The sequence below is a fragment of the Ptychodera flava genome, chromosome 7 (genome assembly GCF_041260155.1).
Source record: "Ptychodera flava strain L36383 chromosome 7, AS_Pfla_20210202, whole genome shotgun sequence".
NCBI classification, from domain to species: domain Eukaryota; kingdom Metazoa; phylum Hemichordata; class Enteropneusta; family Ptychoderidae; genus Ptychodera; species Ptychodera flava.
Genome location: NC_091934.1, coordinates 39650860 through 39677204, shown reverse-complemented (window position 1 = coordinate 39677204; position 26345 = coordinate 39650860). Strand labels below are relative to the sequence as shown.

The 26345-nt window shown below is 35.3% G+C and overlaps 3 protein-coding genes and 1 long non-coding RNA gene across 4 annotated transcripts in view; 3 read left to right on the top strand and 1 right to left on the bottom strand.

Moving 5' to 3' along the window:
• LOC139137531 (uncharacterized) overlaps positions 1-26345 on the top strand; it is a 330561-nt gene that overhangs the window by 46891 nt on the left and 257325 nt on the right. The window lies entirely within an intron of this gene.
• Positions 1639-11356, bottom strand: LOC139136228 (uncharacterized). The gene is made up of 7 exons (XR_011553159.1): positions 11198-11356; positions 7872-7952; positions 6444-6572; positions 5670-5772; positions 5387-5422; positions 3630-4500; positions 1639-2414 (listed from the first exon to the last, which is right to left on the bottom strand). It is a non-coding gene; the product is annotated as an uncharacterized lncRNA (long non-coding RNA).
• On the top strand, positions 17705-21712 carry LOC139137527 (uncharacterized). The gene is made up of 5 exons (XM_070705678.1): positions 17705-17987; positions 18163-18360; positions 19281-19506; positions 20360-20608; positions 21626-21712. The coding sequence occupies exons 1-4, from the start codon at positions 17730-17732 to the stop codon at positions 20575-20577; spliced, it is 900 nt and encodes a 299-aa protein (XP_070561779.1). The 5' UTR covers positions 17705-17729; the 3' UTR covers positions 20578-20608; positions 21626-21712.
• On the top strand, positions 20846-24210 carry LOC139136496 (dermokine-like). Its single transcript, XM_070704220.1, has 4 exons — positions 20846-20933; positions 22325-22360; positions 22596-22706; positions 23330-24210. Exons 1-4 carry the CDS (start codon positions 20846-20848, stop codon positions 23512-23514), a joined length of 420 nt encoding a protein of 139 aa, XP_070560321.1. The 3' UTR covers positions 23515-24210.

Below are 26345 nucleotides of genomic sequence, written 5' to 3'. Positions count from 1 at the left end.
TATAGTAGGGGCCGGCCTTTAAGGCTTTCCTCTGGGTGAACAGGGGAGCTGAAAATATTTTTGTTCCGTATTTTGTTACATTTTCAGATTCCATTGTGTAATTCAATGAAAACTTAACCTAATAATCTAAAAATGTAGAGCTTGTAATGGGAAAGAAGCTGCAGCTGTTGATACATGTAATTTGTTCAATATTTCTACGCAATATGTCTTGAGTGCACTTTCCTGCTTTCTCCCTATAGCAGGCTGTAACCACAGGCGTGATGTTTTCTGGGTAGTTTCTATAAGTGTAGTTTATTCTACGTTTCGACGTTCTCTTCCGTAGCCTAATCACCACAGGCATGATGTTTTCTGGGTAGTTTCTATAAGCGTAGTTTATTCTACGTTTCGACGTTCTCTTCCGTACTACGGAAGAGAACGTCGAAACGTAGAATAAACTACGCTTATAGAAACTACCCAGAAAACATCACGCCTGTGGCTGTAACACTCGATCAGACATATCAGACATACATATATCAGAGATATCTGCCACATATGTTCAATATTAATTTCAGCATGCTCTTCAAGCGCATGACTTTAATATATCAGAAATATATATCAGAGATATCAGGATGTTTAGTATTTTTTGGCGTGCCCTTCGGGCGCCGTACTTTAATAATCAGAGATATATGTCAGAGATATCTTGATGTTTGCAAAGTGAAAGTGTACCATTATGAAATCTGCAGTTCATATGAAAAGCATGACAATTCCTGATACTTTTCTGTTTTCTCTATGAGAATTCAGTATGAGAAAGCAACATACACAATATTTCACAATATATATATTTGATACAGTGACATATTTTAGAAAGAGAAAATGACAAGATCTTTTTTGTTCATTGATGCAATTATTTTCTTTTGTGGCACGGGTTCTCTGTAAAAAGATGTTTCTTTTTATGACTAACAGTTAACAAAAGGCAGTTTTTGTCATTATTAGCTGTGCTTTTATGGTTTCAACGTTAAAAGAAAAGGTCCTCTCAGACACTGCACACATCAAATTTGGCTTTCTATGGCTTCTAAGGAGATTTAATTGGATGGCTGGCAAGTCTTAACACCCATCAAAGATTTTGATTTACTGTTTTTTTCCTCTTTGATATAAATGATTGACATCTATTTCTGTATAAACAGTCCAGGACATCTGGTTAAACATAGAAAGTGTGAAATACATTTACAGCTCATTCAAATACTGTATTCAAACTTTAAAATTGACACTTTGAAATTCCTATCTTACAACTGGCATGTCAACAATTTTATTTAAGGAGAAGGACTAAAATATATATATATATATATATAATATATATATATTTCCACCTTTTGTTTTACCATTGTCGTGCTGGGGGGGGGGTGGTTCAAAATTTGGAATGGGGGTCAATCACTTTTTGACATTTGACATTGATCATTTTTTTGACAAAGGGGCATTCCTTGGTATTCAAAATGCCCATGTGAGGGCACCGTTTTTATATAGCGGCTATCCGCTTAAAATCTGTGATTAGTTAGATTTTCTCTTTCCATGCTAACTGTGGCAAAATTGGAACAGGTGACAGTATACTTTAAAGATGTGTGTGTATGTTCACATTAATCTCAAAAATGACCAAACTGATGACACGTTATTTTAATATTATCATTATGTTAAATTTATTTTGACAATGTAATACAGGTTTTAACTCATTGCAACATGTTCTCTGCTCTTTTTTTCTTCTCATCTTGAAGTAATTTGTTTTTACATTGCATTTCAAAGTCTACTGATCATATCAGCCATGCAACACACACACATTGCAGAGGGAAACCTTGCTATTTTTTAAACATCAGTTTTAATTTTGATCAGAAAAATCTATGTGAAGTGAAGCTGTTAGTCATGATGGTCTGAATTCATAATGATATTAATCTAATGTCTCTGAGGCAATTGTTTATCATACCAAATTTGTTTGTGGGATTTTCTTTGTATTGATCCATGACTTGGAAATATTTTTTCTCATATTATTACATGAAAGCAAGTCAAGTTTTACACAATCAGACGCATGCACAGTACATACAATTACTCACACAGAATATTGTAATTACTTGAAAGAAATAAATGGAGATATGCTCAGTTGAAAACAAATTACACACAACCTGAACCCTTTCACCAAAATGGTTTGGCCTAAAACAATTGTTTTAAATTGTGACTTTGGACCTGTTTGCAGGAAATTTGGGGATGTACAGGTAAACCTAGGATTTCAAAAAATTGATGGATATAGTGTTTCTGGCATATATTTTTGCATTGCTACGGCAATTAATTTTTTTCAGCTTTCAACTCATATACATTTCATGATTGTTGAACGCTTCAGTGAAGAGCTCATAGCTTGGAGAATTCAGTCAGGGGACCCTCAAATTTTTCTCCTGAAAGAAAGAAAAAATATTTTGAAAATCTGAAACATGGCATTCAAGCAGAAACTCTGTAGGGTTATGGAAATTGAAACACATCAAAGTAATATAAGTATGCTGTAAACTTTGCTAATCTAATGCTGGATGGATTCATTTCGATATTGATGTTCTAGTTAACCCTTTGAGTGCTGTAACTTTTTCCCGCCAAAATTTTAGTGCAACATTTTACAATTTTTATGAATTTTTCTGTAATATTTTGATAATTTTAGACCAAATACACATTAAATTTCATTGGCTACAGTTTCTTAGCAAAATTTTAGCAAAACTTTGAAAAAAATTGACGGAGAGTGTATATTTTATAATTGTAACAAAATTGACTTTGGCGCTCAAGGGTTAATCTCATTTGTCACATATTACACTTGTGACTTAAGATGCACATGCAGCATTGGGGTGACACAACAAACTTGCATCATGGTAATTCGCGTAACTCATTGTCAATATCACTCTATTCTCGCATGGTGATGATAAACAGTCCATTACAACCCAGTTGTCAATCAGCCTAAATGATCTGATTCTAGTAAGGGACCGTCTCAGATTGTCGCATAAGTTCAAGAAACGAAATTCCTTTGTTAACATCAAAACCCCTCCCCCTAAACGAAACTTCAAAAGTGCGAAATGTTGATGTCTGCCTGAGAGTACAATGTAGCATTTTGCTATAGCTATTTGAGAATATGTATCCCCTGACCACATTACATGTACATCGTAAAGTAATCGATCAAATTTGAGTACTATTAACCATAGCATGACACGAATGAGTTGGAAACAGTTACAGCAAAATTTGTTGGTACGAGTGTGCAGTTTTTGTTTATTTTTACACACAATGTAAAGAGAACTTGTGATCACAAAATAAAAGTGCGAAAGTGAAGTTCACTAATTGAATGGAGGTCAAACCCCCTCCCCCGTAAACGAACGAATTTCGCTTTTTGAACTTATGCGACAATCGAGATCGTCCCTAATGCATCCTGTATTTGACCACCAAATAATAACTTGACATGCAAGGTGAATGACATTGAATTTTTACCCAAACAGCCGGAACAAAGGTTACACTCCAAGGTACAAAGATCATATTAAAGCTAATACACTTCAATTGAGGTCAATACAATGGGACTCTCCTAAAATAAATGTAGAAATTTTTGATAAATAAAACTATGATAGGAAAGCAATCCATACCCAACACTTCAGCTATGAGATGAAATCGGTCAGATCCAAAGAACATATGGGTTTTACCGTCAACATGTACAACAATTGTTGGTGCCTCCAATGCCTATGAAGGAAACAATAAAGATCTTTATTCATACTACATGTATACATATGAACAACATATTTAGGATTATCAGTCCATTTTCGTATGCTAATATTCCACGTTTTTTGCATTACTATTTACTAAGAGAAAGATCCAGTTCTAGGTGAGACACGGATGATCATAAACAGTGACGTGTTTTTCCATCCTTTGTCAGTATTAAACATGCAAAAGATTTATGAGAAATAAAGTTATTTATTTGGGTAATTTATTGCACTCTGTGATATTGTTTTATTGCTTTACTTGTTAAAGTTGACAAGCAGTAATACTATCCCACTAGCAACAAAATAAAATATCTTATAACCTTTGCCCACTCGCTGAAAATCTCCCAGTTAGGTATACAGTCACCTGTAATCTAAATATGCCCATATATGTCAAAGGGGCATTCCTTGGTATTCAAAATGCCTATATTAGGGTGCTGTTTTCATAAAGCAGACACCCACTTAAAATCTGTGATTGGTTAGATTTTCTCGTTCCATGGTAACTGTGGCAAAATTGGAACAGGTCACAGTATACCTTTAAAGCCTGGCTAGTTTAATTTAGACTGAAATACACTGAGAAAATTTGAAAGCATGGGACAAATCCACTATCACTGTCACTGACACATTAGTGGAAAGAACTCACTCCATGTTCCAAAGCAGTATTTGTGTTGTCCTTCAGTTTATCTTTGATGTCCTGATCCTTTGTTCTTGCTACTAAACTTTGTGCTTTCTCTTCAGAGAACCCTGCTTTCTTTGCAGCCTGAAAATGACCAAAGATTCATTAGTTTAATGATGGCATTGTATTATGTTATTTTAGCATACATGTAGTACAAATCTCAAAATTGAAAAACTGAAAATATTCACCAAACTTTGCTCACCAAAACTCCCAATCATTCTCTTTACAAATCAAGAATTAAAATTAGGAGATCACCAGGCAAATTTTGGAACCTAATATATCTCGGTATTGAAATTCAAAATGGCTGTCATCTTTGTGTTACTTCTATGGGTCCAAAATGTTGAGTAGCTCAAAACTGTACTTACTCCAAGAGCTTCAAATGAGCCTTCACAAGTGGTAGACCAGAAAAGAATTGTAAAATTTGAGAGCCTGAATACATGTCCCTGATGTGTATTCTACCTCAACATATCCATTTTCTATTCAATCATTTCTGTCATGGACTTACATGTATTCCAAAACACTGAATTGTACAACAAAAGTGTACGCCACACAATCACTGGTTCCTTTGCAACATTTAACTTACATCTTGTGAAGCCTTGCAGATTGATATCTTTATTACTGACAGTATCACAGCGTTTTCAAGTGCTCAGAAAAACGGAGGATGACTATCATATATGTAAAAACCCGCGTAATTTGCATATTATTTGTTTTAAAAATGCATTCTTTTGTGTAGTTATTAACATATGAAGAAACTCCTCAAAACAAAGTTAAGATCACCTCATAGAAAACCCCAATGTCATCATGATAAATACAGTAGTATACTTTGTTTGCATTTTAGTTTATAATTCAAGCGCTAGTCTTGTCAATAATAAACCACCATAAAGAAGATAAGGCGACTATTTTGGACTGGTATCTGATTTTTATTGTGTGTGCATAATTCAATTTTATAAACACACACACATCTATTTACCTCCATCAGGCTTTTTGGCTCTGTGATGTCCAGGTCCTGAAAGATAAAACAAAATACTGAGCCAGAAATAAACAAACCTGAAGTGTCTTTTCATCAATGACACTGTTACAGCATACATGAATAAATGTAAATATCAGACTTGGAAAACTTAACAAGATGTTTGGAAGTGACAAACAGTAATTATACTTTAAATCCACGCTTAATGAAAAGTTGAACACTACAAGTTATTAATGTATATGGAGCAAAGCAAAGCTATTCTATGGCCTTGACCTTGATTTCTTACCTTTGACCAGACTCTGAGATATAATTGTCTTGTTACATTTTCCACTGCATCGTTCCCTCCTGCATTGACACGGCTGTCAGGAGTCTCTGTGCTTGCAAAGAACCTACATGATGGTAAAATGATTGTTCAGAAACATCAAAACCACATGTTCATGATGTTACCGTAGTATGTGACTTGAAGGTGAAATATTTAAACTTTTGCTCAAACATTCTTCAATGAAACTTTTTACCATTCTCTTACCAAAATTTAGGAATGAAAATCAGGCGGTACAAGTGAAACGAATTACCCAACATTTTAAAAGTACTTGAAATTCAAAGTGGCCACCCATCCCTGTGTTAACTCCATGGAAATACAATTTTCACTTTTGAAAAACTAAGTGAAAATATTCTTACACTAAGCACTTTAAAAACATACAGATAGCTTTTTCTACCAGATAACTTGAACTTCCTTTTCACACATACATCATGATGGGAGCTATTTAAGCCCCAACAAGTGATGGACAATAATAGTATTCAGAGTCAAAATATCTGTCCCTAAGGCAAATTGACACAGTGGGAGATTCTCATTGGATGTCCTGAGAGATCTACTTTCTGTAAGACTTTTCACTTGTCAAAATTGTTCTCATATTGAAACTTTTCACTGCATGGAAATTTTACAATATTGGAGAATCACTCAGACAGCCTGGGAATTACTGTAGTCTGTTTAATTTTTGCATTAACCTACAAAGCATGCATGATCATGTATCCTAAATTCCATGGAAACAACTGCATATACCTTTAACAAACATGACTTCGGCAGGATCTTCCGGTCTAACAAGAGGGATTTTGTAATAATCCCGGTTTCTTTCCAGATCCTTCTGACCATATGCTCCCTTTGCAGGGTTCATTCCTGGAGGTGTGTTATCTGAATATCAATGTACAAGAAGTATAAACAAAAATATTGCAAAAGTGTTTTGGAGGTAGAAGCTTCTTTTACTATTTGTAGTCAGTTTGTCGGGTTATCAAAGTTACCTGCATATACAGTACACACATGCACACCCACTAAGAGGTATTGAAACAGCAAAGTACTGGTATGCACTAAAACTTAAACTACACAACACATGTACATTTATAATGAGAGATCAAACTCAGGATTTTGTCACCTGTGTTACAAATAATGTGTAGAAAGATTGGAATTAGTAAATGGATGAGAAGTTATTGTACTGGATTGCTGTTGCTTGCACAAGCAGAGATATAAAACTCAACTTTCTTGAGGCCAATTAGACTGAAAGATTCCGTCGCGTGCGGGCGCTCCGGTGCACTGCGACCTACGACCCTTTACCACGTGTAAAGGGTCGTAGGTCGCAGTGCGCCGGAGCATCCGCACGCGATGGAATCTTTCAGTCTAGAGGCCAATAAAATAACTCCTAATTTCTCTTGAGAGTGAAAGAGTATGCGCTCTAAATATTACTTCTAAGATCTCTGAACTCTTTTGAATAAATTAAGAAACTGGTTTCTTGACAATGACATTTCCTTCTTGACATTTCCTTGGGTCAGCCCTCTACCTATATATGTAGAATAATTCATATTGTGAGGCCATAGAGAACACTCTGAGTTATTAGTGCATCAAATTAAAGGGGCAGTTTTCAATTCCAAGTTTTCACATTAGTTCAGTTGTTCTTGTTGACTTAATTGAGAATTTTATTTTTTTATTCAATCGTTAACTCAATCTGTGAACACCCTGGTCCCTATTACAAGATGAGGTACGCAGCGTCCTTTACCCAATTTAGCAATGAGGATTAAAGTGCCTTGCTCAAGGGCAAAACACTGGGCTAAAGTGTCTTGAACTCACCATCTTCCCACAGCAAATCCGTTACCCTGGATTAACCTGGTCTCAAACTCACCACCCTCTCAATATGAGATCATTATTTTTAGTCAATTGTTTTCCATTGGCACTTTTGTCAAGTTGGCAAATATGATTCTAGATGTTATATAAAGCTGATAACAACCTGCCCATTTAACTGAGGGGATATAATTCTGTGGATCAGTAACAAGAATGCAACATGCATGCACAAAGCTGTAAACAAGGGACTTTGGTTTCATGCACAAGAAAATCTGAGTGCATATTAGTTATTTGCATTTCAAAATGAATTAATATTTGAAAACCACCAGACTCAGTTTCCACCTCTGGGTTGGGGGATGGGGAATTTCTCACGGTACTTACCTGTAGCATGCATGACTGCCCCAGGAAAAATGGTCTGAACTGCAAGTCTATATTCCATTTGTTCTTGTACCGGCACAGTGTCTGAATTGAAAATGTTTTGATACAGTATTAAATTTAAAGTTAGGGGTCATCGGAACCGCAGGTGTGTGACTTTCTTGTTTACAAACAATGTATTTGATGCATGATAATTGATATCTAGATGCATCATGTCAACATAGCTGCAACATTTAAATGTAACAATACTTACTTTTAACAAACATGTTTCAACTTTCATCAATCGCTAATGTACCCTAGAGATACAGTGTTTACATCAGTCGCAGGGGTCCCTGACAATCTTTGAGCAGAGTTTCGATAACCCCCTCCCTTTAATCTTCCAATTAACTTTTAAATTCATAATTGTGTAGAGGTCCTTCATACATATTTCAAGGAAGACTAGTATGTTGTTTCATCGGAATTAAAAGCAATAAGCCAGTTTTCACCTTACAATGTATCAGAATTACTGCTGCATGTTAAAGGATTGCTGCTGCATGTGATATTTCTGCTTTGTTTTCCATATTTGTGGTTGCATCATGCAAGCAAAAAAATAGGAAAAGCAAATTCCTGCAATTTTTTTTGTAAGAAACCTAGGAATAGGAACAGACTCATAGGTATTTTTATGCATAATGCAACTTATACTTCAATGTCATATAGAAATAAATCATTTCTCCTGATTCTATAACCTAAATAACAAAGCCAACAACAGGTAAATGATTCCACTTAAATCTTCTGGTGCCATCATCATGTGCATATTAGTTTTCTTGCCACAATCTCACTTTCTGACTACACTAATCTTTAATAAATGTTGTATCGCTGGGGGATAAGGTGCTATTAGTCATCACAAAAGTGTAAAAATACCGTCAAGGACACTATGTGCTCACATTCGGTTTGAATTGGTCCATTCAAGAAATATTAAAACCAGGAAAAACAAGAATGACAAAAGCAAATAAGGTCTCCAACTTAGGTACTGGAGGTCATCTTTAGGAACATGCATATCAACTTCTATAGCAATGGGAGAAGCAGATCCTAAATACATAAGCAAATGTCAACAACAAAAAACAGAGAAGGCTTGAAAAAAGAAAAGGTGGGAGTGGGCAAAAAATGCACAAGGGATCTGGTAAAAAAGTAATGCTACATTATTGATCTTCTAAACCCTACCCCCTCCTGCATATCAAATGTTCCACCCCTTGGTATTACATAAGACCAAATGACAGGAAGTACATTTACAACCTTGGAGATTTTTAATTAATGCCATGAGTGTTATCATTCTAATGTAAACAGCACTTAAGTTAGTTACAGATAGTGAAATGCCTTCCACTGTGGGTGGTGATTACAACATCTGGAATTATCCTGGATCCAAATTTCTCATCAGTTTTTGTATGTCTTACATACTTAGAAAAGTTGCAAAGATTGGTCCAAAATGAAAAAAAATTACCTCAGCTTTGTTTTCTGGATCAAATTTTCCTACAAATTGGTATCAAATATGACAAAATTATGTTCACAGCCTTCAAAATTGTCTCACAACATATCCTGGGTTAGTATAGGTCATTTAAGGTCACAAACTGAGAAAAGTACCTAAAATATACAAATTTTGGGTTTTCCAACACTTTGAGCAGAAAATTTATCTAATAACATCTTTCGGGACTTTATACCAAATTACAGAGCTATCAACAAGGGACTTTATACCAAATTACAAAGCTATCAAACAAGTAATGTTGAGATAAAGTTTTCTTGACCAAAAATGACAATATTGTCTTAAAAATACAATTTTTTATATTTCAGGACAATTCCACATATCTAAGTATTGTCATCTCTGTACGTCTGTGTACGAAATATGAAAGCTGTCTGTCAAGGGGTTTTAAAAAGGAAACACTGTCTGAGATTTTTTTGACCAAAAATGACAAAATTGCACAAAAATAGTAATTTTCAAATTTTGTCATAATTTCAACAAATTAGAAGAGTAACACCCTTGCAAAGAGACAACCCAAATTTGAGAGCCATTGGCCGGCGGTTTCAGAGAAGAGAATTTTTACTGAAAATGAGAAAATCACAAAAAATTCAGCAAAATACAAAATTAAGGATATCTTCACAATATTCATAAAACTGTATAGGTTGACCTAAGGTACTTGCACACAAATTTCAAAGCAATCAAAAATGGTTCTTGAGTTATTAATTCTTAACCATTTTCACATTTTGTAAGCTCATTTGCATAATTTTGGCGATGCAGACTTCATTTGAACAAAATCCCATCTATAGCCCAGGATGCATCCACACACCAAATACCAAGCTGAAAAGTCCAGCGGTTTGCGTGTTTTTGATGTTGACGGACATACTGTACATACATACATACATACATACACACACACATACATACAGACGCCATCGACTTCAGCCTATACAATAAACTCACATTGGTAAAACCAAATGTGAGCTAAAAAATCAACAAATTGCGTGAATTTACTACTGATTCTCATTCAGGATTCAAGTCTGGTAGGGTACATTTGTAAGTATACAATGATGACAGAAAATAATTTATATCAACTGTATTCATAATCACAACTTTGTTGATTCTTTTTTACACTGTTGTTATGAATAGGGCCGTTCACAGTTTACGTCACTGTTCTCTCATTAATATGCAAAAATAAATATTTGTCCGCATTTTTAGATTACGCTTTTGAAAATTACGCTTGCAAGAACGACGAAAATACATCTCAGTGGGCGACTGCTAGTGTAACAGTGAATACTAAAAAACATATTCACGACTCAGAGTACAAGCTGCAAAAACAGCCACGCATGCAACATTGATAAAATTTGTCCGCATTTCAAGCTGCGTGTCCGATGTCGCGCGCGTACAGCTATATTTAGTAACAAACCTGTAACCGTGAACAGCGCTATTGAATGCCATATTTTAAATGCGCGAAATGGAATGCTTGGGTGACCAGTTCACTTGTTGCAAGTTGTACACTGTATTGAGTCTGAAGAGCGCCCGAACACAGAGCTCAGATTAAAAAGCCTTTGTTGCCTGTGTTGGGTGCTTCAGACTAGACTGCATCCTTCATCGCATTGGAGACCATGGGCGATCCGGGCTGCGTGGAGACCACCCGACAGTTTGAATGCATTTATCAAATCATTGCCATTGGCATGTACAACTGCTATGTGACTGGGTCGACCTACTTTCCGGTGAACGCCAAGGCAACGGCGCGGCACACAATGAACAGTGAGTCGCAATGCATATAAACGTAGAGATATTCTCTATACCTTCGGAAAGGGGAAAATTCATCTTTACTTACTTCAAATCCAATCCAGGAATATGGTGAAATAACATCGTAGAACAGTTCGATAGTTTTCCTTGCCGGAGCAGCCATTTTATTTCAGCGTGTTGTACTCTGAAATGAACTTTGACTTATGTGGATCAAAGGTCACATCATTTCAAGTACCTAGGCGAGGGTTGTTGGCATGGCCCGTCTGTTTCGCACTTAAGTTTAAGCCGACAATATTTGTCTGTGTGTTTTAAAAACAAAATTAACTAAATAGCGGCTTAAATAAGTACAAGTGGAGGACCAGGAGAAAGTTGTAAGGATGTAGATGAGCTGAAAGTGATTCCGTCCACCCAGCTCAAAAAGGCAACTCCCTACACGGTAAATCGGTTGACCAAAGTGTATCACGTGATTTGCTGCAGACGACACTTTTCCCCCCAATGAGCTATCAACATACTGTTCTCGAAATCTGCCAGGCATAGAAACTTTTGAAAGCAAGAAGTTAAATTTGCCAAACAAATTGTATTAATAAGCAACAGTTCTTCATAATATCTGGAGTTAATATATCCAGAAAGTGTTATAACAGCAAGAATGGCCACTGGTACGACACAGATTCGGCACAGCAGCCCTGAGCCAGAAAGTACTATAATGGCGGACCAGAAGATCTCCAGAAATTACTTCAGAATTTAGGTTGGTATAGGATTTCAGTCTTGTAAAAAGAATTTAGTTTGTTGACTATCATCTTGTAAAAAGGAATTTGTTGCTCAGATCTTGTTTTTTTTTTTATTGTGTTGCTTGTGTGTCATCTTATGGCCCGATCGCACTTGAAATTTGTTCGTTGCTCGCGAAAACGACTCTGACTCGGCTGGCCAAATCATCGATGTGGTTCTGGAAAGTGCAACTTGTGCAAATTCTCAGACCCTAGGGTCTATGCATTGTGTAGATTGATAATGATAGCGTCATGAGTTCATAAGTTTTGCTTAAATGGCGATAGTAACCCAAATGCTTATTTTTTTCGCAGAGTTTGAAAATACACAACAGTTGATATTAATAGACAAGGAGAATCAGCAAATTGAAGGTAAGTTGTCGAAACACCTATTGACTTAACATCCCTCCAAAAGGACAGAACTACACTATAATTTTTTTCTAAGTCTCGTTTCATTGTGATCGACAAAGACAATCAGAACTTTAGTTTTAACACCACTAGAAGGAATTTCAAAATTTAAGAAAAGGTAGAGAGTCATTGGTAAAAAATGTTTCAACATTCACTCTTAAGACTACACATGACTCTGGCACAACTGTTCTGTAAAGCATGGAAGTTGAGTTTTAAATAACATTTATGAAGGGAAAGAATGATGAAAACTTTCTAAGTATTGAAATGAAATAATATTTACACATCTTTATTTTTGCATGGAGAAAGTGCTCTCATTTATATTTGCAGTTACTCACTGTAAATAACATATCAAATTATCATATACATTAAGTAATATCAGGTACTATTCTCAGGTAAAATAAATTGCTGATAATTCACAAACTTTTCATAGCTCTAGAAAAAGATTTAAAGCACAAACAAGAAGTAATTCAAACCTTGCAAGAGTCAACAGCACAGCTTGATGAACAAACAAAACGAGTACACAGACAATTCAAGCAAAATAGAGAAATCTTGGCAGGTAAGAATCTTAGTTCTCTTTGTAAGTTCTATTTGGCTTTGACTTCATTCTTGTACGTTACTATGTTTGTCTCTTAAGTAATTTTCATCAACATGAAATATATTTTGAGAAAAAGTTAAAAATTAATAAAACTGATGTGTGATGACATTGATAAACAGTGTAACATAATTGAAAATTATAGTTTGGCTTTCTGATTCATTGATGTTGTCTGCTCTCTTTGCTGTTAAAGACTCCATAGTTTCTCATTAAGTTGGAAAACATGAAATATCAAAAATGCCAAAATATTGACAGTTGCACTGGATCAAACTTTCTTCATTTAATAAATGATTTTAATGTTCAACTTTTAAAACACAGAAGACCCTGAATCAGTCAGATACGTTCACTGCTACCTACTTGACGTTGAGGCTAGGCTTTCTTTCAGAATTTGGACTTCATTTGAAAGAGACCTATGAGTCAACACATATACTGAGTAGTAGAGTTTATTAAATGGATACAACAGTAACATATACCAGTAGAGAGTTGGTTTCATTTTGTTCACAGCCTGAAGAAAACTTCTGATGTTTTAATTGAGCATGAAGAGGCCTTGGTCAAGAAGTTTGAGAGGCTTAAAGTAGCATGGGAAACGGATAAGTATGCATAAGCACAGATTGATGTAGCACTCTTTGTACATTACTTACAGAAGGGAGATGGCAAAGGATGTTAACACATAAGAAAACTTTAATGGGCTTCTCATACAGGATTACCATGATGATGGCTGGAGTGCTTGCATCTACTGTCACACTCATGAAATTTCTTCATATATTACTCCAAAACTATATTCAATATCCTATTATAATAACCATTAATATAACCAAGTTTAATGTTACCATAGTTAATTTTAAGATGGACCTTACAGAGAGCGTTTTCAGTATGTGCACCCTTACTATGGAATGATTTGCCATTTGACATTAAGACTGCCAGAAGTGTAGATAGTTTTAAGCGCAATTTGAAAACCCATCTTTTTACTCAGTTTTATGTGTAATTTTCTGTTTTAATTTTCTTGTGTGGTTGTACTTTTAAATTATTTTATCCAGCTATGTACAATGCACTGAGACGTACGTGTAGTGCATTTTAAACAATTTTTAGCTCCGCTGTCAGCGACGCGGAGCTTATCAAATAGGTTGATTTTCCGTCGTCGTCCGTCGTCGTCGTCGTCGTCCGTCGTCGTCCGTCGTCGTCCGTCAACAATTGCCTTCTCCTCTGAAACCGCAAGTCCAATTGCTTTGAAATTTTATATGCAGCTCACTTGGGGTGACCTCACTTAAGTTTGTTCAAATCGTAGTGAAATTTGCATATTTGTATTTTTGGGGCATTTTTTGGTGTTTTTGGTAAAAAAATCTTCTACTCTAAAACCGCTTGTCTGATTGCTTTGAAATTTGATATGCAGTTTACTTAGGGTGACTTCAGTCAGAGTTGTTCAAATTTTGGTGAAATTTGCATATTTGTATTTTTAAGGCAATTTTTGTCATTTTTGGTAAAAAAATCTTTAAAAATCTTCTTCTTCAAAACTACCAGTCAGATAGCTTTGATATTTGGTACATATGTCCCTAGGGATGATCTATTTCAGATTTGTTCAAATTGTGCAGAAATATGCAAATTTGCATTTTTAAGGCAATTTTTGCGATTTTTGGTCAAAAAATGTATTTCTCAAAAAGTACTGGTCTGATAGTTTTGAAATTTGGCATACAGGTTTCTATAGATAAACTCAGTAATATATATTGAATTTCTGATGAAATCTGTAATTTTGTATTTTTAGGGCAATTTTTGCCATTTTTGGTCAAAAAATGTGTATTTCCAAAAGTACTCATCTGATAGCTTTGAAACTTGGTATACAGGTTCCTACAGATGAACTAAATGATATTTATTGAAATTATGATGAAATCTGCAATTTTGTATTTTTGGGGCAATTTTTGCCACTTTTGGTCAAAAAATGTGTATTTCCAAAACTACTCATCTGATAGCTTTGCAATTTTGTATACAGGTTCCTACAGATCACCTTAATGATATTTATTGAAATTATGATGAAATCTGAAATTTTGTAATTTTGGGGCAATTTTTGCCATTTTTGGTCAAAAAATGCGTTTCTCAAAAACTACTGGTCTGATAGCTTTGAAATTTGGTATACAGGTTTCTATAGATGAGCTAAGTACCGGTAATATATATTGAATTTCTGATGAAATCTGTAATTTTGTATTTTAGGGTAATTTTTGCCAATTTTGGTCAAAAAAAATGTATTTCCCAAACTACTCATCTGATAGCTTTGAAATTTAGTATAGAGGTTTCTATAGATGAACTAAATACTATTTATTGAAATTATGATGAAATCTGCAATTTTGAATTTTGGATCAATTTTTTCCATTTTTGGTTAAAAAATGTGTTTCTCAAAAGTACTGTTCAACAGCTTTGAAATTTGGTATACAGGTTTCTATAGATGAACTAAATTTGATCTTTTGAAATTATGATGAAATCGCAAATTTATTTTTTTTGGGCAATTGTTGCCATTTTTGGTCAGAAAATTTTATTCTCCAAAAACTACTCATCAGATAGCTTTGGTTGACATGTTCTTAGGGATGATCCAATGTGATATATTCAAAGTACTATGAAATCTTCTATTGTGTATTTTTGCAGCTATTTAGCCACTTTTTCTGGCCACTGCATTGAGCTATCAAAGATTTCCACCTTCTTCATCAACATGTGTCAAAAATAGTTATTCTGTACATAAACGCAGCGGAGCTATATCGGCCGCTAGGTCGCTTGTTAATAATAATAATAATAATAATACCTGTTTAATCTGTGTTGCCTTGAGGCAAAAAGGATCATTAACTTCTAAAATTATTCCACTGTTTGCAACTAAATTCAGTGCATTGTTAATGTTAATAGCAATGGCTCTATGACTTCTTACGTATCATTCTGTTGTTTGTTGATTCATGAAAATGTACACAATCCAAAGAAATTACAATACTTTCAATTCTGTCATGTGTACATTACTAAATTTTGTCAACACAGGAAAAAAGAATTTCTAGTGTGTTGTAACTGTTACTGTACCATGCATTAAATGACAGAGAAGGTAGTGAGGCATACAGTATGCTCTTGAACATGGGAGTTGATTTGTTTAGAACTACACATGCATATTTTATGTCTTTATCTCTTTGTAGAACAGAACATGAGGCAGCTACTGCCCACTATGAATCAATATGGGAGTCCTATAAAAATAAATATGAAGACAATCCAGCTGCCAGGGAACTTGCCAAGCAACTCAATGTACTACAGGATTTAGAGATAACAGCTGATAAAGCAAGCCAAACAGTTGAAGATCTACGATGTGCACTTGATATCATGAAAGGTAGTAAACATCCTTTGTAGTCTTTATTTTGATGATAAACTGTGTTGATGAGACATTGATCATCTGTCAAGTATTACCAGGTAGTTGGGAAGTAAAATGTTTTCATTTTATTTTCCTTGACAGGAAAACAGGAAAAACCATTTGAGAGTCTGACAAACTGGATGATTTCAGTGTATCCTTTTAATCTCTGCAAGGGAAAAAGGCTTTACATCAAAATTGTGTCAAAATTATTTTAGTTTTCATTCAAAGTGTGTAGAAAATAATTTTGCATGGTGTACTTTAGTCTTATAACAAAATTAAGTATCTCTAGTCAGAAACATGCAAAATGTCTCTGAGATACACATGGAAATTAAAATCACCATATGGTCATGAGAAAAATTACCAGTAGATTTTGTCAGTTCTTTGTTGGAGGTAAAAAATTAACATCAAAATGCCAGGTATTGGTCATGTAGGGATTTTCTTACAGGGCAAGATAGTTGGGTAAGTATAGTTGGTAGTAGATATGATATGAAAATGTTTGCAAAATGGCACACAAATGAACCTTTCACTACTAAATTGTTTGTATTTGGCCAGACAACATCTATAGGCCACACTTGGTATGGTACAGCTCGCTAAAATGTGGAGCAATCAATTTAAGTCCAATAATCAGAATATTCACTTAACAAAAATTTGGTAGTGCAGAAGTAGGCAAGGAGCTTGGTCAAACTGAATGTGATATTCAGGCAACGCACATGAACATCATAGAACTACAGAAAACAAATGAAGAACTCAAGGATAAAGAAGAGAAGATTTCTGAGGTAGCCATTAAATTATGTTAATGACATCCAATCGATTTTTCAAGAAATGTTTTGAAGCTCGCACCTTTTTTCCTACATTTACTTTTTATTGATCTCATACATGTATGCTAATGGAAAACATAAGCCATCTTTTTTAGATTTAAATTTTGAATATTAATGTTTTGAATATTAAATGACTTGCTCATCATTTTTTTTCTAAGCCATCAAGTAGAGGAGACAAAGGTTCAAAGCAGCAGGATGAAGATGCAAGTGTGATGCAAGGACAAGATGAGGGTCATCAATCCAGGTAATGTGCACACATAAATGTGGACATAGACGGTATCATGCTATCAGCAATGTCTGGACTGTATCTTCCATAACAGTAAACTATTTTATTCTGTAAATCATTGTTTTGCACTATCTTTTAGACTGAAGTCAATGTTGAAATAGTAGTGTTTAGTAGTGTTAATGTTTGTTCTTGTCACAATTGTACTATTTAATCTTATAGTTGTAAATATTTACCTGATGTAGTCTATGAACAAATCCAGTTTATTGTCAAGTTTATAGAATTCCCTGCATTTAAAAAAAGAATTGATGTTATTGTTAATCCATTTTCAAAGCAAATTTATTCTTTTCCCCTAGTCTGTAATTTCTCATACTAAAATCTTCCATTCATGTACAACATTTTTTCTACAATGCAAATTTGCAGTGAGGTGGTAGATGAATCCACTGAGGGCATGGATCATCATAGCAATGACTTGACACACAACCTGGAAACTGAAGAAAGATGTGGGTTACAACCCTCACAAGATGCCACCATCAATAATCAGCAAAGACAGAATTCCCAAATTGAGATGCTGAGACCATCAAAGCCGCCACCTACAAGAAATCATAGTGTCCTTGGGCAAGTGCCGCAAATTAATATTCCAAGACAGCAATTGCCATCTAGAACTCATACAGAAATTCAAGTTCCTCGGCTTCATACTTTAAGTGAGGTACATAGGAATTTAAGCAAAAAATATTTTGACAAAAGCTTTTATGAGCATCTCTATTACAATCATACGCAATATGTCAGTTTACCTGTATATTTTATAGTACATGTAGAAAGGAACAACCTACTCATCCAGCCTGAACTTGAATGCACAATGATGTATGCACTTTCTTTCCCAGAGATCATGCTATGTTGCAGCACCAAAACAACACTGTCCTTCAAATAGACTATCTGTTAACGTTCCACAACTGCATGTACCAGCTATGAATCTGGGAAGTCCACAACATAACCGCCAACAAAATCCTCACCAGCAATCATCAAGTCTACTTTGGCAGATGCAAAATCAACAGTTGCAAAGAAAACTTGAGGGTTTATTGGTAAGTTAATTTATAGTAGAATATAGTTGGACTCTCAAACTTTTACAATATTCTTTTGGCTGAGCACTTGTGGGGGATCATTTTGAAGCTAGTTGGATTAATAATATTTTCACTTGCTTAGTTTAGTGAAAATCTGGAAGTTTTGTCTAGACATGGAGATAGCGCAGGAAATGGCACCCATTTTCAATTTCAAATATTGCCAATGGGTAATTTATTTCTGGATTTATCATGATTTTGAAAGAGAATGGTTGAAAGTTTGTTTGAGGAAAATTTAAGCAAATATTGAAGTCTTTTAATTTCAAGGTGTGAACAACTTTAATTTGACATGTCATGATTGTTTTTTGATAACCGATATGGCTGATAAACAATGGTGTCAATGTTATATCATATGTAATGTATTCATCGATCGTTAACATCGATAGCTATCATGACAAATAGGGAAAAGTGTAAACTATGCAGTTGTCCTGATTTATGATCAGTGTTGCACAGGGGTGTGGGTTAAAGAATAAATTTGTCACAACGAAAAACTTTTATAGCACCATCAGCTGCTTTGAATATACCCGTCATCAAAATCCTAATCATTCAATCACAAAGAAGTGGCTTCAATTCAAATCGGTGTAATTACTTTGATCTAACAATACCCTCAGTCCTTGATCATTTTGTAAACTTTTGCGTAACCCTTTGTATGTGAAAGAACAAAATTTGCCAAAACCTGGCCCTGTACCTCTTCTATTTGGTACTTTTCCGGCCACTTTCTGCATGTCTTCAAAGGTTTAAGCTGAAACTATGGTAACTTCTGGGCATGTGAATTGGCAAGAAATTTATTCTGCAGACTTTTGGCTATGTGGTAAGTTTCCCCTAAGATCTTATTCAACTAAAATAGACAGTGCAGAAAGTTACTTTAAACATTCCTCTTTCAGCCATCTGTTCCACCTGTTCCATTGCAAAAACCCCAAATGCCACAAAAGCAAGCTCTAAGTCAACAACCAGAAAGCCTGCCGCGTCCAGCCAGTCATTTCAGTCAAACCTCTCAACAAATAAGTCGAGAACTTGGTGGCAGCAGATTACGTACTGTGTTCCCTGAGAAGACTGGAGACACTAATCGTGACTCAAATCCTCCTCTGAATCAAGTGGAAGATATGAATGGTATGGGTTTAACCACAGACAGTAGAGGGGGGAAGAGTCCCCCCTCTACTGTCTATGCACTGCTTGTTAAACATTTTTTGAGAAGCAATTCATTCTATTTTTATTTATGGGCAGCTGCTAGTATAAAAATGTGTTTCCAAGTGAAAGACAGACAGACAGACAGACATAGAGTCTTTGCATCAGTGGTTTGGAAATGATGGGTACACGGGCAAGACTTGTGTTGGACATTATAAGTCTTCCCACTGCAGGCAGTGTCCAAAAGGTCTAGCAGAATATGGCAGAGAGTAGGATTCTTCCATCTGTGCAGGGTTTGCCAAGGGGCTTATTTGTATCGGGAGGTGGAGAGATTTATAACAGCTTGAGGCCAATGGTAAAGTCTGGTAGGACAAAAATGAATTAGTGGTCATGACCACTAATTCATTTTTGTGATGCAGGTTTCATGTATCGTGTCTAAAACTGGGGTCAAATATATGCATGGTCACCCATTTATTCAGTATCTTTCAACATGTCAAACAATTTAAGTAGCATCTTGCATCAAACAGTTCATGAAAAATGGCCGACTTTGTCCCTTTAATACATGGACAAATGTCTATTCTTGTATGGTATATTTGTTATAATCTCCATGATACCTGAAAACAATAGAAATACTAAGGTAACCATAAATTTTGATTCATAAATCACCAATAGGAAATATGTCACAAATAGAATTGGTTGATAACCATAACTATTGCCCATATCAGTTTACACCAATACCGTAATTAATTGGCTTTTTCAGCTGTCACTATTCAACTATAGTAGCAAGTACCACTTACATGATCTGCTCACAGGGACCTGATTCTTTCATTTCTGGCAGATGATATGATGGAACAGCCAAGAAATATCTCCAATTCAACAATACCAATGAATTCTGAAATCGACAGGTCAATAGTAGGGACACCATCACCTTCACTATCACCATCATCACAGCACACAGGCAGTGATATCAGTCCATTAATGAAGCAAGACATGCAGCATACCTTGAATCCTGAGAAAGTCACCTGGATTTACCTATTCCAGCAGAGCAATGTTTGATGTTGGGAAAAGCAATCCTGGAAGTCAACAGGTATTGCTAAGCTTTTATCTGCAGGCAGTTCAACCCATGTTGTATGTTCATTTATGATACGATTCTAAAGAGTACAATGCTCACCAAAATTATTAACACAATATGATCCATGTATTTCAAAATACTGTGTATTTTTATACCGCTAGATATAATGTGCATTAGTGTGGATATACTGTAGTTATTGTGTATTAATTTGTCCAGATAAAATGCCATGCAAGCATACTGCAACATTGCAGTATGCTTGCTGGTATGCATTTCATACTGAAGATCTATACACTTCCCTTCAAAACTCAAGAGAAAGTATTCAGTGTTTTTGCTAAGAGCGGTAAGTATAGGTAAATGTTACCGGGCTCCCCAGTCATTTTACCTGGGTTCCCCTTGATATATCAATGCAATCAGGTTAGGGGACACAAGAAATGTTACCTGGGTTCCCAAACCATGTACCAGTGTTCCCAATCCTTAGAAAAAGCACTGGTATTGATACATTAACTTTATAAAAATGAATCAGATCAGTTTGCATGATGAAAAACCTAATGATAACAGTATGTTACCACCATCATTTTCTTCGGTAGTATAGCTTTCAAAGGTAAACTTCTAAATGTCTGATTCTCACAGTATTTGATATGTGAGGTGCTCGTTAACACTTTGTCAGTCTTTTGATCTCCATTGAGATTTTCATCAACTAAATAATTTTCTGTTACATTAATCTGATAACAGAATGGCCTCTAAGTTCATGCATCATACTTCAAGGACACTTTAATAAAGTGTTTAGAAACTAGTATATATCGTGAATGGGAAAGGTTCATTCAGATTTCAATTTATGAAAATATTGAAAAGATCTGATAAAGCAATGTAATAAAGTGTTTTTAAAGAGGCACTTTATTATGAATTTGGTACTGGGACGTAAATTCTTAATTCAAATTTTCTGAATAATGCGAAAATATGGTATGATTAATCAAAATAAGCTTTGATCATGTTGCTTGTTATGATTAATTTTTTGTTCTGCATATTTTACAGATTGCTGACACGTCAAAGCATGTGCATCCTGAAAGTAATGCCAGCAATGAATTTGAAACACCTTTCTTCCAATCTGCCTTTGATGTAGTAAGTACAGTTAGATCTATATTGGTAGAAATCAACAGGTGGTAGTGGGTAAATGTGTATGAACAATTGCTACCACCAGTGTTGCAGCCTGGAATTTTAAACCAGGGAGCACTCTGACCCCTCCCCATTTATTTTTTGGGACATTTTGGGGACAACATGTGTTAGTTGTTAATCAAATTTTGTATTATGTTGTTGCAAATTAGTTTCACAAAACAAAATTCAATTGCAGCATTTTAATTACTTCTAATCACAGCTCTGAAAAAATGAAAATATAAACCTCAAAAAAATCATGCAAAATAATGGTTATCATCAGTATCAGATAATTCATGTATTACTGGCAGACTACACCTAACACAGTCAACTCGTGAGTGTGCCCAAGGTGACCCGCTGTATGCGAGAATGCGGACAATGGGTTTGATTTTGGGACGTCACAAGGGCGCATCCTGGCTGCAACACTGTACCACTACCTCTCAGTAGTGTTTTGGTGACTATGACAGAATACAACAGATATTCATAGTAAAGCCCTATGTTGTTAGTGGCAGTAAATTTTGCCTCCCCTTCAGGAGGTGTATTTACTTTTGCCTATCTTACAATGTTGTTTTTTTTTCACAGCCATTTGCCAAGCAGAGTTTGGCAATTCCCAACAAGGTAAGTACCGTCCATTGGTGATTCAATGAATAATGTGTGGTTGTTGTTGTTAAGTTCCTGTACACACCTGTGTGGTATGCCTGTGCAGTGAGAAGTAAACATCAACTCTGGTTGCAAAATTATTTCAATATCAGTATGCTTGCTTGTCCTGAATTCATTTTGCCAATGTTTGTTTTCAAACTTTTGACTGTGTGACATCTTTACCATTTTTTATCTTTGTCAACAACAAATGCAGATGATAACCATACTCGGAGCAATGGTTCAAATTCTGGAAACACTGGTCCTCAAAGCATTTTTGGAGCAGCTTCTCCAACACTGCCTTTGCCTGGTGAATCAACAAACGGAGGTAGTTATATAAATCTTGTCATCAGTAAATGTTTTCAATTGGTTCAAGTAATTGTCACTGTGCATTACTATGTACAACTTCCTTCATAGCACATAAGTTCGTATGAACTGTTATTACCACATCAGTGAAGTTAAATGAGATAAAAATCCATCCTTCCAAGGAGATGAAAGAAAATAACTACATGAAAGACGACACATCTCTGAATTTGAAAATGGAAAGTCTATCCATCTGTTAACATATATCTAATCTCAGGGCAAATTGAGGTACCGTTTACAACTATGATGGACATACTGTCATGTACTTCTTTGATATGTGTCCTGACCTGAGCTCATCAATATATTTGGTGTGACTTGAGGCTTTGGGCCAAGTTCAGTTCAATGTTTACCTGTGATGTTGATCTTTGATCATCAACATCATCAACATACACAGGATTAATTACCTACATACAAATGTATGTCAACAGGTGGTTAGGGTTGAAAGGTTAGTTTTACGTTATTTCACATTTACATTGTGAAAATTGGTTGTTTCAGATGTGCTCTTTGCAACAAACTCAGTTTGACTTTCAGTTCTATGATTTTCCAACTTGAATCAAAGATTTTCTCTGTCTTATTATTATATTGCAGGGTCAATATTTAGTCAAGGTAAACAGCCTTCCTCCAATCAGGAAAGCACCAGTGCTTTTGCAATGTTTGGCTTTAACAATACAGAAGACAATTCCAGCACAAGTAGTTCTGCCTTTAGCTTTAATTTTGGAGGTGGTGGAGATAATTCACCAAACACTTCAAGTGGAGGTTTCAGTCTTTTCTGAATATTGTTTGTTCACATATTTAAATTACCCTGAGAGCACCTATTGGCTTTCAAAATAGTATTTGTTAATGCTTTGATATTTATATCAATGTGAGGAAACTTTGAAGTAATCAACTTCAATGAGCTGGTCAATGCCGACAATAGTTTTACATGTAAATACATCAGATGTTGATCTTGTTCATCAACATACCCTGTTTACTGTACACATGTACATATATTTTCCTTTGTTTCACTGCCGGAGATATATCTTTACTTTTTGTTCACTTATATATTAAAGACAATAGTACTTGTTCCTGTTTCAAATTATTAGATTTGTAAATGAACAAATCACAAATAATAGTTCTTTTACCGGTTCCATGATGCAGTGCGCGCCAGGGTATACAAAGCATACGTTACGCATAGAACTTTTTAGCCGTAGGGTACACGCAGGGTACGTTAATCATAGAACTCTATGGCAGGGTACATCCTGACCTATATTTTCATTGCTGATGGTTAGATTATACATGGGGCATTATTTGGCATTGCAAATTTGTGTCATTCTTCGATAGCAATCCGTTGTACAACACAAATCAGCATGTTTTCGCTGTTTTGAGTTTATATACGATGTTTGATAAAGTCACTGCAATGCATTGTGGGATAACCGGGAAAAGGTCTATTGCTGTTTGCCTTCATTGAATGGTTGACTTCTTCATTAAAAATTAAAGATTTGAAATAAACCCATATGCTTTCGTCCTGATGTGTCTCTGTGGAACAGTATTTCAACAATAACACATGCTAGTAATAGCAAAGTAAGATCACAATTTTTTACCTGCCCAGGGATGTGATGTTCATAATGATAATATTGATGATGCCTAAGTGGAATGCAAGGCTATCATCAGTATCAAGATCACGGAATGATACATGGTGTAATTAAATATGTGTGCTATTAGTTTGGTCAGACTGATGTTACATTTTCTAGGATTATTATACTAAGGGACCGTCTCGGATTGTCGCAGAAGTTCAAGAAACGAAATTTCTTCGTTTAGATCAAAACCCCCTCCCCCCTCCCCCTAAACGAAACTTCAAAAGTGGGAAACGTTCATGTCTGCCTGAGAGTACAATGTTGCATTTTGCTATAGCTACTAAAGACGTATTCCCCTTGCCACATTACAATTAAAGTAATCGATCAGATTTGAGTACTAACAGGGCATTTTACCGCATAAAAATTTCATTTTATTTTGTTTCCCATTTTGAATCTCTTGTGCTGTTCTTTGTCTTTGTGAACATGCAATTTGTACTTGGTAGGGGCGGGTAAATAAGCAAGGAACTTTGACAAGGGGGCCCAGGCATGTTCAATCATATTGAAACGACTATGATCAGGTGCATACAAGTGAGAATAAAGAAATCTAGTTAAAAAAATGATACTATAATATAATTTGATGAATGAAAGGTTTAGGATACAATGTTACTATCAGTAAATTGTGTTTGTGGCACAAACGAGATGGAAACAGTTACAAATTTGTTGGCACGAGTGTGCAGTTTTTCTTTAATTTAAAATAAACACACGAAAACTTGTGATCACAAAATAAAAGTGCGAAAGTGAAGTTCACTAATTGAATGGAGGTCAACCCCTCCCCCCCTAAACGAATAAATTTCGCTTTTTGAACTTCTGCGACAATCTGAGACGGTCCCTAAGGGGAAATTCCCCTATATTATTTGATCTGGATATATTGCAATGTGATGATATGACTTTTACACTCATATAACTTGTGCTAACACAAGGTTGTTGAACTTAATGTCATGACACATTTTACTTTTCAAAAATCAAAGGGACAGGCACAAATGAAAACTTGTATCAAAATTCTTATCATGAATATTACACAACATAAAAAGACAAGGGTTCTCTTTTAATATCATGCAGACCTGTGAGTACATTGCTTACTGTTACTACGTATTTACTAAATATTTTGAAATTCACACCTGGTTTTTGATCTACTGTTACCAATAAATTAACTGAACCTTAACATGTTCTCAGTAGCTGCCAAGGTAAGGCAATGTGTCTCTAATGAACCATTGAATACTAGTGTAATTTGACCGATGTTCAGGCGAGATGATTTTCATAGAATTATAATTTTGCTTGATGATGCAATCGGTTCATACCGCTGCAATTGATCAAGATTCTATGCTTTGACAAGGCTAGATAATTTAATATTTTTGGAATCTCAGTTATGCTTCTCTTGGTATAATTAGGTTGGTGCCAAGCTGTTTTCTTTGGAACGCTGTGGCTAGGATTTTGTTGAACACATCCAAGGTCTTTTGGTGATGAAGTTGATGACTAGACACAAATGTATCTTTTTGTTTGGCTTAAGGGAGAACGCACCTCAGTGACATATTTTGACTCTCAAACTTTTACAATTCTTTTCTGCTATACCACTCGTTGGGGTTCATGAGTAAGAAAACTTCACTGGCTTAGTTTTTTCAAAATTCAAAAATTTTATTTTTCGCCATAGAGTTTACACAGGGATAGCAGCCATTTTGAATTTCAAATATCGGTAATATTGGGTTCTTTGTTTCTCTAGTTCCAACATTTGCGAGGTGACCCCAGATTTTTACTCTTGATTTTGAAAGAGAATGGTTAAAAGATTCTTATGGAAAGTTTGAGCAAAAGTTTAAGTCTTTCACTTTCGAGGCGCGTACTACCCTAACAAGGGAATACCTTGGAAAATAAAAAGGTAAAAGTTGATATACAGAATTGCTATCATAAACAAGTGATGACATAAACCCAGAAACTTCACAAGGCATTGCCCCGTGGAAGCATAGGTTGACAATTTCAAACTTTCATATTCACAACCT

What these genes read in the sequence shown, in the direction of transcription:
- LOC139137527 (XM_070705678.1), top strand. Translation starts at nt 17,730, where the DNA reads ATGGATCATCATAGCAATGACTTGACACACAACCTGGAAACTGAAGAA. An exon ending in GGCTTCATACTTTAAGTGAG is followed by an intron (nt 17,988 to 18,162) that starts GTACATAGGAAT and finishes TTTCTTTCCCAG; the next exon opens with AGATCATGCTATGTTGCAGC. An exon ending in TCAAGTGGAAGATATGAATG is followed by an intron (nt 19,507 to 20,359) that starts GTATGGGTTTAA and finishes CATTTCTGGCAG; the next exon opens with ATGATATGATGGAACAGCCA.
- LOC139136496 (XM_070704220.1), top strand. Translation starts at nt 20,846, where the DNA reads ATGCTTGCTGGTATGCATTTCATACTGAAGATCTATACACTTCCCTTC. An exon ending in CAGTGTTTTTGCTAAGAGCG is followed by an intron (nt 20,934 to 22,324) that starts GTAAGTATAGGT and finishes TTTTTTTCACAG; the next exon opens with CCATTTGCCAAGCAGAGTTT. An exon ending in TGGTGAATCAACAAACGGAG is followed by an intron (nt 22,707 to 23,329) that starts GTAGTTATATAA and finishes ATTATATTGCAG; the next exon opens with GGTCAATATTTAGTCAAGGT.